Consider the following 13,376-nt stretch of genomic DNA (forward strand, 5'->3'; position numbering starts at 1 on the left):
ATTTGAAAATAATTTATATTTAATATATCTATAAATGTAGATGTAAGTATATATATAGAATCGACGATTGACTAGTATTTTACTAGCAAATTGTGTTTATATCCTTTATTTTTATAGCTATGTCTTTGTGTTACATCTTTAATATATTTGTCCAAATATATATTTATCCATAGGTTTATCCGATTTAATTTTGTTCTTAATGTTCAATACATAAAAATATGTAAGAACATTTTATTTTAAACATAATAAAATATTAGTCTCTCTTATTAATAAATAATTTACGTTTTATAATTTGAGAACTAATCATTATATCTTATGTTACTTCTTGAAAAATTTCATAAATTACACAAAACTTTTTCTTGTAGAAGATAAATGACTTTATACTCAAAAATTGATTTTAATAATACAACATTAAAGAATTCTACTTGACTAGTTTAAATAAATCACTAGATTTTAATCACTTGTGAATTATTGGTTATTTATAGGAAAAGCTGCATAATATTTGAATAAAAGAATGTTATAAATTTATTAATAAAATATGTTACTCAATTTTCAATAAAAATATTCTACTCTAAAAAATATTATCTAAATCTTGAATTATAAATTATTTGGACACCCATTATATATTTTCAATATATTTGTAATTAATTGTTAAAAAGAAAAAAAGAAACACAGCTCAGTATGAAATAATTAAAATATTAAAATAAAACTATAATATACTAATCTTTCTAAAAAAAAAATGCAGCTTATAAACCGGTGATCTAACATTGCTCATTTCAACTTCATGTTTTCTTCACTTGCATGGAATAATATTGAAAATCGTGATCAACTTTGTAAGTCTTTTGCAATTTATGATCACAGTTTTTAACAACTCTAGTATTGCACAGTATGGAAAAAAGAAGCTTGGAAATTGTATCGATTATGATGTCTATTATCAATAAATATACTAAATACCCAGAGTGTGTTTAAATAATTAATTAAATATGATACACAAAAATCTGGACAACATTACTAGAAAAATTGTTGCATTCTGTTGATTCCTGTAGTGGGCTTTTAAAGACTAGCATACTCGCCCGAATTAATGGTTACTTCAAAATTATCTTCTATGAGATAAATATCTGCTTCTTTTGCAATTTAAACTGTAAATAAGATATACTAATCAGAGTTGTAACTAGTATTATACGTATGAATTTGTGTTTAGCATCAGGCATAACTTTTCGTTTGAGTGCTTTACATTGTATGTAAAATTGCTAAATATAATCCGCATTAGTACATATGTAATCCTAACGTTATTATTATAATTTACATCTGTATATACGCGAACGCGCGCGCATGATGTATGTATATGTGTAATTTTTTATCATGTATAATTTAACACTCAAGTGCATTACATGATTAAAGTCACAACAAAGCATTGTTTTGTAGTCTTCAAACATATCTTAACATATCATATTTTATGCAATTTAAACTTCAGAATAATTTTCAATGCACAAACAGTATATTTTATATTACGGTGTTTCTAAAATATATTTTTTGTGAATATTTAATCTAAATAAAACATAATTTAATAATTTAACTTAATTATATGAGACAAATAAATACAAACATACTTTTTCCAGAAAAAATAGGAACTAAAAAGCATTTAGCAGTTATCTATAGAAATAAATTCAATTTACATAATTTAGAAACTTGAATTTCTTATACTGAATGTACATTGAAAATAGAAGTATTTACAATTACGTTCAGCCTACTGCAATTTATAAATTATGTCCTAAAAATTAAAAAATGTATCATGTCATAAATGACGATAATTTAATTGGAAATATAATTTTAAAACAATATTTTACGCGATCACATACCAAAGTAATATAGTGCTGTGCTTCTCTTATAAAATAACAATGAATATCCATCCATTTCAGCAAAGTCTTTAACTTTTAACGAGCATCTCGGATTACTATGAAGGCTGTATTTTTCCAAGAAAGTATCACACTCCTAGTTGGCTGTGGTAGAATTGTCTTGATTGTAATATAAGCAAAGACTTGGGAAATTCTGAACACTAATTCTCACGATTCTCTGCTAACTACAGTAGTATCTGGTATAGGTCTGAATCTGCGGCACCTGAAATATTAAATACATGTATATGAATATACAAATATTGGTAACATTGGTTTTAATATAAACATATTAAATTCTATTTGTAATCATCTAGTGAAATAAAATAACGAACACGTCGATAATGTTATACCTAGCATTATTTTCCGCTACGTGAGGAGGAAGAGTTGCTGGTGGTGGTGGAGGTTGAGCGTTTTGTGGACCACTGCTATCGGAATCATTATCACTGCTTTCTTCTGTTCTTTTACCACCCTCTCCTAACAGATGCGAAGGTACACCTCTAGGGAAGCATCTTGGTAATACTTCAGAATTTGGCCTCATCCTACGTTGTGGTCTTTGAAATCGTAAATTTAGTTGACTGGCGTCTGTTACATACTTTTCACTTTGTCTTCGACGGCGTAATGCTGGTGTACAACCAGTCAAATTTTCATCTTCTGCCGAACTAGCCGATGTTAAAGGTGACATATTTTGTCTAGCATCAGGTAAAGTAGCACAACGATGGAGTGCTGGTGCTTCCACATGTACTGTCAAGGATTTACCTTTGATAGCTAAAATTTAGTAGTATTAGTATTGATAGATTCACATGCAATATTAATTGATTGCAAAAATCAATAAATATTTAGTATTAAATAAATATTTGTTCTCTCTCTCTCTCTCTCTCTCTCTCTCTCGTAGCTATATAATAATTAGATGAGATTAGATTATTGAAATGGTAGATAGTATGATGAAAGCATTATAATGTAAGTTTCAAATCATTAAGTCAATGATATGATAGTAGAAAATAGTATGAAGTAAATTTTTAAGTAAAATAAGAAAAATATACCTTTTCAATAGATTTCTTTCTAATATATAAATATTTTTTTAAACAAAATGTATAAAATTATTAGTATTCTAACATTTTATCAAGTTAATATACTCTTGTACCTAATCCTCTAAATAAGTATTATTTGAGATTAATTTAATTCTTTCTCTTTACAAGATATTTCTATTTTTACTAGCAGAAAAATCTAGCTATGTAATAGAAAAGTGTATACAGCTACAAACAATTCTACATTGCAAGTTATTACATATAATCTTAAAAATTATCGTTGTACTACTATGACATTGTGTTTATTAAAAGCTACTAAAAATATTTAATCTAATTTTTTGATCTATCAAAGATGTAAAAACTATAAATATCATATTTCTCAATCAAATATGAAGAAAGCTTTAAACTCGTGTACTAACTAATAACATTATAAGAAATTGACATATGTCATAAAGAAGCATTTTACTAACTAGTTTCTCTTTCCTTAGTTACAACCATAGGTGCTGGTGATTTTTCTACTTCACTTCCTGTTCCAGTCCGAGTATTTGGTGTATTTGTTTCAGGAGTTGATTCAGATAGTGAACATTTAGGACTCTTCACTGGTATTGGTATTTTACTGTGAATACTATATGTTCTGCAAGGTGTTTCCTTCTCTTTATTGTCCTTATATTCGCGCAGCGGCACTGAGTTTGGAACAGTGGTTACGGCAGTGGTAGCACCAGACTCCTTATTCAAAACATTATTAACAGGTACCCGACTTTCATTTGCATCATAGTATACTGACGGTTCTTCGGGCCCTGGATTAGGACTAGCTGGACTACCTGTAATACCATTTGTTAATTTTCCTGCAAATTAAGTGAATTAAATTTAATTGACAAATAAGATCTTTATCAATCTTTATAAATATATGTATATGTATAAATGAAAATTAGACTATTATATCTATAATGTATAAAATCAAAAACTATATCTGTATTTTCCTTAACAGTAATAGGAAATTTTTACACTTATTGTTCAACTCACTTTGTAATGGTTCTCTATCAGCACTTGTTTGTATTACTGTAGCTCCTCCTGTTGCATCAACTACTCTAATTTCAAGCTTTCCTGCTACAGCTTCTTCTTCTTCATCACCAGCAGGAGTGCTTGGCACCGTATTATGTGGTGAAAAAGCAACAGCTGGTACACTAGCCCTTCTTGGTGGTGGATTTTGTCTTGGTTCATCATATCTTGTAGCAATGTTTCTCATAACATCAACCTCATAAAATAAGTCATCAAATGCAGCTTGTTGAACCTGTTCAAAATATGTGTACATTACATTATCTTATAATTATTATGAAAAAAATAGTATTACATAGAGATGCGATTCAATTTCATTACTCTGAATATATTATATATATAATGAGTTAACATGACTAGGCCATTGACAATACACAATTTAATGTAATATATTATATACACACCAATGGAGCTTCAAGATGGCTACGAACATGTGGTGCTAATGTAGGAACACTCCAAGCACGCGGAAGAGCTCCTTGAAGTTCTGGATATTTTTCTATACCAGCAATATTTAAACATCTATGTGGAACTACTGGACGTGGAGAATCTTCACTTATGCGTGATAAAGCTGTTGGTACTATCGCATGATGCTGTGCTGTATTTGATGAGCTACTTGGATGTGGACCTGCTGCTTTCGCATCAGTTGGTACTGGTACTGAAGTTGTTGTAGTATTAGCTTCATTGGCAGCTGTCTGGATAAACAAAACGTATATAAAAAGAAAATGAATATAAATTAAAAGAAGTGAATGTTATTATATGCAATATTTTTCATACAATTTTTTATAATTATATTAAAATATTTGTTGCAAGAACAATACAAAATCTCAGACTAAGTATTTTAGTACTATAATCATAGCTTATTATACAACCCCATACATATATATATTTTTTAAATATAATTAATACTTGACTCCTACTATATATTTTATTAGTAAGCACAGTAGAATACATGCAAAGAACTTACATTAAAAATTGTATACTTTATCCCACTATTTTATATACATAAGAACACCTTCCTTAATACTGTACGTTTTTATTACATCTATAATATTTATTTAAATTTGGTACTAAATTTTGAAGAACATTGCAACAAAATAAAATGTTTGATGTATCATCATCATTTAAGAGTAAGCAAATGAATCATATACAGAATAAATTATAAATGTGTATTAATCCATGACCATAAGTGCTCTATTTGGATAAATGAATCAAATGGAACACCTTGTATACATTTGTTCATACAAGTCATGCATTAAACTGTATTTTTCTATGATATAGCGTACACTTGTGTGATTAATATTGATACACATGTAACTCTGATCCAAAAAAACAAAATTATTAACATATATATAAAAGGAGAGGCTATAGCATTTTGAATTCTAAACGACGGTAATCAAGAACTTGATTTGGCAGTACAGCAGGTGTCAAGCGAGGATGTTGATATAGGGCAGACATGGCTAGAATATAACACATACTTCCATCAATTATGTTGAAAGTGACTGTTTAAAAAATTGAGAGATAATATCTAATGTAAATATAAGATACGGGAACGTGCAATTCGCACTAATAGAAAAACAAATATTTAAAAATTACATCCATATATGGAGTTTAAATAAAATTTCTGTGAGTAAATTAGTGTGATCAATTAGGGGTCAACTTCTGAATTTCAGCCGAATTCTTGATTCTTTGATCTAATGGTAAGTCGACGACACTGAATCAATTGGTGCTAATTTTTTTGCAATAGGATCCCAAGTTTTTGAGAAAAAGGGTAAAAAAGGGAAAAATAGCCTTATCTTAGAATCTAGGCATTTAATCGAAAAAAGTTTCAAACAAAAGTTGTAGAGAATTGAAAAATACATAAAAAATGTTCTAAGGTTTATCTTCGTATTTACAAAAATAAGCAAGAAAGAGTGGTAAAAGTAATTGTAAGAGTGGGGAAGCAAGTCACGCCTCTCAGTCGACTTTTAAACACTTGAAACTTTTTTCGATTAAATGCCTAGATTCTAAGATAAGGCCATTTTTCCCTTTGTTACCCTTTTTCTCAAAAACTTGGGATCCTATTGCAAAAAAATTAGCACCAATCGATTCAGCGTCGTCGACTTACCCTTAGATCAAAGAATCAAGAATTCGGCTGAAATTCAGAAGTTGACCCCTAATTAATCACACTAAATGTATTCTATTCGCGTCTGACCTTCTGAAGAAAATAATAGATCGAATACTCACCTGTGGTACCAAAGATGGTGGATTCGTACCCTTATGCTCGGGACTTTGTAAATTTTCACCTTTCCATTCATTATCAGTTTCTTCAGAATCATCGAATTGCGATTTCCATTGTGAAGCCAATGTTAATCCACCACCACCTTTCGTCACTTGCTGCAAGGCTGACACATTATCGTCATCTATTTGTGCAAACTGCGTAATAGAGCAATCCCGTATAGTAGCACGTCCGCCTCTTCCTTGCTGACGGCCATCTGTTCTTCTTCTTGGTTCCCGTCGTAATGGTTCCCTCTGTTCAGTAACCTGCTAATCATATATAAGATAGCAGGGGTACCTGCTTACAAAATAAAGAAATACTTCAAGTGCAGAGACTGGAAAAAAGGTTAATACTAAGGTGTTTTACTACCATGGAAATGCTTTAATGTGATGCATATAAATAATTAACATTTTTATAGTTATTGGTACAGAAATACACGTAATAAAAATAATATACATAAAGGCAATATAAAACAGCATGCTGTATACATACGGGACTCTGATTTCCTATGTATTTTGTATTAGTCACATCATATGAGCAGTAAGATGCATCCACCTCAGTTTGTACACGTGGACTCGGTGGTTCCCCAGATGTTTTTTCTGGAGCAGTTGCCACACGTAAACGAGCAAACGTTGCGCCACTTGCAGACTTTCTTAATGGAGTTACTGTATTTGACACCACTTTAGAACGAGGAACTTCAGAAGCTGAACAAGCAGATGCCATTAATGCATCACCTTCATTGTCCAGTTGCTTTTCTACTGTTGCGGCAGGCGTTTGCGGTTCTACTGCCATTGATAAAGCACGCCTTTTTTTCGGTGAACCTAAAGGAAAATTATTTTATAGTAATAATAAAATAATTTAAACTCTTACAAGTATCCAAGAAAATATACTAGCCTTGAACTACAGGAAGAATTGCAATATTTTGTGTACCAGGTTGAGTGTTATCTGTTGTAGGTATTGTTGCATTACAATTTTTATCTCGACCATGATTACTAATAGCCGATGCAAATGGTACTGGAGAACTTTCAACTTCGCGTTGCCTATTTCTTCTACATACACTTTCATAATCCATCAGTGCCTTTCAAGGATATTACATTACATAAATATTATTATTAAAATTAAAAACATATGAATATTAAAATATGAGATTGAGTAAACTAGATTATTTATATTTGTGCTTGACTACTTAAGCTGTATTTGTATAGTAAATTTTAAGAAACAAAAAAGTTTATTTTCCTCGAGACATAAGTGAAAGATTATACAGGTAATCCCCGAAGAACACGATTAATTGGCTCCATGTTCTTTGAAACTGTGTTGTTCGAAACTACAAAAAACGGGATTCCGTTTCAAGTGTGAAAATAAAAAAAACATTACGTTTTACATTTTTTTTTTGTTAAATATAAAACTAAAAATTTTTTATGTTTGAATTGATATTGGTAAACACTTCTAAGAAATCTTTTATTACTTAATTCAAATTAATTTTTTAATTAATTTTGAGAAAACATTTTATCTTAAATTTTTATTATCAAAATAAAAATGTCGTATTCATCTGAGATCCATCAAATTTATACAATAAATTATAATCGACGGGTATTTCCTTTATTTTTCACAAAATAATATAGCGGACAAAAGTAAACAAGATGAAATTTCAAAGAAATATCTCTCGCAACCACATTTGAATTACATACTTATATATAAATTTGTAAATAATGTGTATGTAATGTATATTTATTTCAATTAAAATTGAATGGAATTGAGAAGTTATAGACATAATTTTTCAAATTTCGTGATAAAAGTTATAATTCCCTTATAATCCTGAACAATTTTGCCTTTGATCATAACTCTCTATTTTATCAAAAAAAAAAAACAAATAACATATATAGAAATAATTCTATATCAAATAATATATCTATTTTATTCTTTTTCAAAAGAATTACTCGAAAATCGAGTAGTTTGAAATCGTGTAATTCGAAAATCGGTATCTGTATTCTTCGAAACTCGTGTTCTTCAAATACCGTGTTTTTCGGGGGTTACCTGTATACCGTTCCTCTTTAATCATACTAGTCTATAATATATACATATATGTATGTGTAAAACAGGCATAATTTTTATAACTCTACTGAATAGATTTTCCATTGTATTACTAGTAATGCTATATTAATTTTGGTCTTATTATAAATTGTAAAAATATTTGTAACTACGTTTCTTACATCTAACTCTTTTCGGTTGTCTGGTTCAACATTTTCTTGGTTGTTTGTATCTACAGTTGGTATGGTTGGAGGCTGATTAATAGCAGTTGCTGTTGTAAGTGCAGGAGGAACAGTAACTGTAGGTAATGATCTGGTAGTTGATAAGCCTTCATTAGCTATCAATGGTCTTTCCCAATCATAAGGATCATTTGGTTTCACACATCTACGTTTCATGCATCGTTCAAACAAACCAGCTAACATTGCATAATCTGGTTCATCTGCATATCCCAGACTCTATAAAATATGATTATGTTAATTTTATTTTGTAAAAATATGTATTAAGAAAAAAAATATATATTCCTATTTATTATAGAGACTTTTTAATAAATATATTATTTATAAAAAAAAATATCACATTTATATGTTTACAAATCCTAACATTTGTATATAAGTTTTATATATACATCTATTAAATAATAATTTCGTAATGCTGAAATACTATTACATGTATAGAGATAAAGGTATTGCAGATAAGCAGATCTACCTTTTTAATAGATATATTTCATTTGTATTAATTTGAAAAAGACATACCTGAATGTGTTCCAAAAACAAGCGAAGGTCAGATGGGAGATGCTTTAAAAGTAAACGGTGGTCATACTTTTCTTTCATAAAACCCACCTATAAAACATATAACACTGCATGACTATTAATTTTAAAAAGACTTACGTGAGATATATGTATATCTTGTATTATGAATCCAAAATCTGATTATCAACTAACTTGTTCTTTGTCTTTTATTTTACGCCATGGTAGTTGACCATTAACGAATTCTACAAGCATGTAAAACAAAGACCACAAATCGTCATGTCGTCCCATTTCTTTGTTCTTATGTGCATTAACAGATGCATACCGGACGGTTCCTCTAAACCCTGCAGCAGCACGGGGTGGTCTAACCTCACCAGTACCTGTTGTAAACTGGCGAGCTAGACCAAAATCTAACATATATACCAACCTAGCATTGTATGATTGACGTCCAATAGAAAAATTCGACTGTAAACATAAATTTAATAAATAACGAGAATTCAAAAGATTAAAATTAATTACAGCCAAATATAGAGACGTGAAAAGTAAATGAATAAAATATTAAAAATATTAAAGACACTTACAGGTTTAATATCTCTATGAAGAAAGCCTACTTGATGTATACTTTCTATTGCTTTTAAAATTTGAAGACCTAGACGTAAAGTAGTCGATAAAGAAAAAGCACCTCTTGGCTGTGCTCTTCTCAACTCAGCTAAATTTTTGCCTTGCAATTGCATTACAACATAATTAAATCGATCATTACGACCACAGCCTATAAATCTGCAAACATGTTCTTTACCTGAAACAAAGCAATAAATAACTTTATTTTAAATCTGTTTAAAATCTGTATCGTAAAAACTCATCGGTATAATTAATATAACAATACAGCCACAGAAATATCCCAGAAACACATTATTTTATATAAGCAAGCATATAAATATTGAAGGTATATGGGAGGGTATTCTATACTGACCCTGCAGTTTTTTCAATACAGCAACTTCCATTTTAAGAACCTGTTTAGGCTGGCGTGCGGATTCCACTTTAAGAGCAACCTGCTCTTTTGACATTAAATCTAGGCCTTCGTATATTTCACCAAATCCGCCACCCCCTATTTTTTTTACCTATAGTATATATTATACCTTAGTCAGTGCACTATACCAAATTATTTAGAAAAGACTACATAAATGTAGTCTTTTAAATTTTCTTATCACCGGTACTTGCAAAAGAGATAAAACTCAAAGACTAGTTTCTGGAATTGGAACAACTCAAAAGCATAACGCAATTCATAAAGTACTACTTTTTAAAAAGCTTACTTAGACAAAACAGATGATTGTATCTTAATCAATCAGCAGTTAATAAGACCCAAGGAAAAAACGTGCAAAGTTTACGTTCTTTAAGATCAAAAGAACGTGTTTAAATAAGAAACGTTAAAAAATAAAGTAAAGAAAAAATAAAACAGATTATTCTCATTCTTACCACTTTCCATCGTTCTTTGACCACATGGCCAGGCTGTAATAAGTCCTCGCTCGTCATAGTTATATTATTATTTTGATCCGTACTTTCATCGCCTACATTCCTTTGCACTAAATTTTCAAGATGATTAGGGTGCCTGGAAAGTGGAACCAACCCTTTACTTGAAGTGTCATTATGACGGAGGGTAGTTTATTCGTATGATCGCGACATCTTCATTGACGATGCCTTGAATAACGGGCTATCAATGCGAGCAGTGAAAAAGGATCGACACACCTCGAGAAAGAATCTCGTGACGAGATCTTTAACCTAAACTCTAACGCGGATAATAGAAAAATTGGTCAATACGCGCCCTGTGCTAGGCAGCCATGATTGCGTGCGAGCGAAGGGTGCAGCTAGAGCACAAGGGGAAGGGGACAACGACGGTGCCTCTTCCTAGCTTTTCCTTTAACCCGCCCTTCGTCCCGCCCCCTACTTCATCACCTATCCTGCCGTCTACCCCACCGTGTCGTCAGCCATCTATAGACCCATTCCCTCTCTCCTCCCTCTCTTTCTTTCTTTCTTTCTTTCTTTCCCTCTACCCTCTCTAGTTGCCGTCGTACAACATTAGCTGTCGCCTTCCTTTCTTGGCTTCTCTCTCTCTCCCTCACTCCTTCACACTAAGTAACTTCTCTTATTCCTTGAATAGTAATTATTAACAAAAAACGATGTCTTCGCGTTTCTCTTTTTAAATAAAGAAATTATTCCTCGTAGAGAAGCAATTATTCTCCATTGTCATTAAGAGAGGAGAGTACACGTTAGCACGATAATGCCATCTCACCGTTGCTACTATTACTTTGTTACCACCATAGACCAAAAAGACGACGTTAATATTTTACTATCGAATATTCAATTTATGTCGAATGATTCGCTTCCTTCCGATAATCCATCCGTGCCTTTTTCTCCAAGCCTACGCGCACACACGAGAGAGAACCGATCCAAATATATAATGACACTTTATTTTTACTAACAGTGTCGTCTGCTACGAGCGCCGCCGACACGGCGTTCCTCCGCAAGTCGGAGGACTTCTGCCGTCCGATCGAGCGCCGAACGCACCTCTCTTTATGATCGCGCACTTCTCTCTTGCATTTTCCCCTCGCACCCTTTCCCCCTTTCCTCCCTTTCTGATAAAAAGTACAAATCCTTCAATATGTTACTTCCTCCTTCTTCTTCTCCTTCCATTATTTTTATTCCATCGATAACATTGAAATAAGATATAATGATATTAACGAGAATTAACAATTAATTAAATGTAAACTGGAGTGAAAAAGTGAACGCAGACAAATAATACACAGCCATTTTTCGATTTTACCATTCCACACCGCGCCGAAGACCGTGTTATTCGTAATGGCCACGAGATAGCACTCGGCTCGTTCGATCGATGAATCTTTCTCTCTTTTCGCGTTTGTCCTACCAAACGCCGCGCCGTTTTTACTATATTTTCTTCTTTCTTCGATTTCTCTTTCTCACCATCCCTTTTTCCTCATACTACCCTGACGCAACCCTTCTTCTCCAAACCTCCCTTAACTAACAACTCGTCCAACTGCCATTCTTTTAGCGCCTTTCAGAGAAGCGCGCACGCGACACTATATATAATGTCGTCTATCGTACGCGCCTATCGAATGCGCCTATCAAGTGCACTTATCGAATATGCCTCTGCACAATACGTCATGCGACGCGACAGGATAATACGTAAGGATACGCGCAGAATCATCATCTAACATTAGCGATTATTATTCTTCTTCTCTTTTCTTTTTGTTTTCTTCTTTTTTTCTTTTTTTCTTTTTCTTTTCCAAAATTTGTCACAACTCTATCGAATTTGCACACGAAACGGTTCGTTCGGTTCTAATATATCTTTTGATCTTTTTATTTTCTTTCTCACACGCTTTTGTGATATTTTAAGAACTTTTGTCTCCGCATATATTCGATTTACAAATTCGACGAGTTAGATCGATTATTTATGTTTTTTTTATCAGTTCAATTTTACGAGTTAATACTCATGTTTATGAACTTGTGGTTATTTATCTACATATAATAATAGCTTTAAAAGAACGGACGACGGTTTTATTGAATTTTTTCAAACAAATTCATTGAATGATTATTCATTGAATTATTCATGGAATTATTCATTGAATAAAAATGATACAAGAGAATAATACTAATGAAATATACGACGTTTTGTATTATGAGATTGCGTAAAGAAATTAAGCGAGCAGTTTTACTAGCCAATCGCATACCGATAAACTTAGTTGGTCAATTGAAACTGCACCGCTGCACATACCGAACTTGCATACAAACGTGTTTATTCTAGCTCTTAACGTACATGCATGCACACCTAAAACGCACACTACCATTTACACATATGTATCGGTCGTCTCAAGCACGCGTGATTCGCACAAACGCGCGTAGGTGAATGTCATGCTCAAGGTAAAGATCGTCGTACAACTGGCTTACTTTCGCTTTTAAAATGTCTTTTAAACAAAATAATAAATCTCTTAATTAGGGTTTTTTAAATAATATTTTTCAAAGATAACTAGGTGATAATTATACAAAAAAAAGTAGTCTTCATTAATGATCTTGGGTCATATGTATAATTGATAACTTTCCTATACTTTTTCTACCTTTCTAATGAATAATCTTACAAATGTACGCGTATAACTCTTATTTCGTACACTTATTAATAATAAGTGTTAAATAAATATTGAAATATGTATAAAATCTTCCTGACATTGTTGCTAAATGTTTTTGATATTACGTTTTTTAATACATAATCAAAATTTTGATAAAATAAATGAATTATGAGTGACTCTTTCGATATTGCCTATATTTCAAATATCACTCGTATTACGAAGATTAAATTTCACGA

General features: G+C 31.5%; 1 protein-coding gene across 8 annotated transcripts; it reads right to left on the reverse strand.

Moving 5' to 3' along the window:
• Positions 1-712: 712 nt before the first annotated feature.
• LOC122519561 (tau-tubulin kinase homolog Asator) lies at positions 713-12,133 on the reverse strand. 8 transcript variants are annotated; one of them, XM_043639117.1, is made up of 16 exons: positions 11,823-12,133; positions 10,478-10,610; positions 9,975-10,122; positions 9,586-9,800; positions 9,200-9,469; positions 9,011-9,097; positions 8,441-8,713; positions 7,125-7,308; positions 6,723-7,051; positions 6,200-6,499; positions 4,381-4,668; positions 3,944-4,211; positions 3,391-3,765; positions 2,246-2,660; positions 1,860-2,118; positions 713-1,771 (listed from the first exon to the last, which is right to left on the reverse strand). In XM_043639117.1, exons 2-15 carry the CDS (start codon positions 10,532-10,534, stop codon positions 2,064-2,066), a joined length of 3,264 nt encoding a protein of 1,087 aa, XP_043495052.1. In that variant the 5' UTR covers positions 10,535-10,610; positions 11,823-12,133; the 3' UTR covers positions 713-1,771; positions 1,860-2,063. The 8 variants fall into 8 exon arrangements, with proteins under 8 accessions (XP_043495052.1, XP_043495090.1, XP_043495062.1 ...); XM_043639155.1 differs by lacking the exon at positions 11,823-12,133 and adding an exon at positions 10,824-10,901; XM_043639127.1 differs by lacking the exon at positions 11,823-12,133 and having other exon boundaries at positions 2,246-2,392; positions 2,489-2,660.
• Positions 12,134-13,376: the final 1,243 nt, after the last annotated feature.

This window comes from Polistes fuscatus, unplaced genomic scaffold, assembly GCF_010416935.1.
Source record: "Polistes fuscatus isolate 324 unplaced genomic scaffold, CU_Pfus_HIC Scaffold1, whole genome shotgun sequence".
NCBI lineage: Eukaryota > Metazoa > Arthropoda > Insecta > Hymenoptera > Vespidae > Polistes > Polistes fuscatus.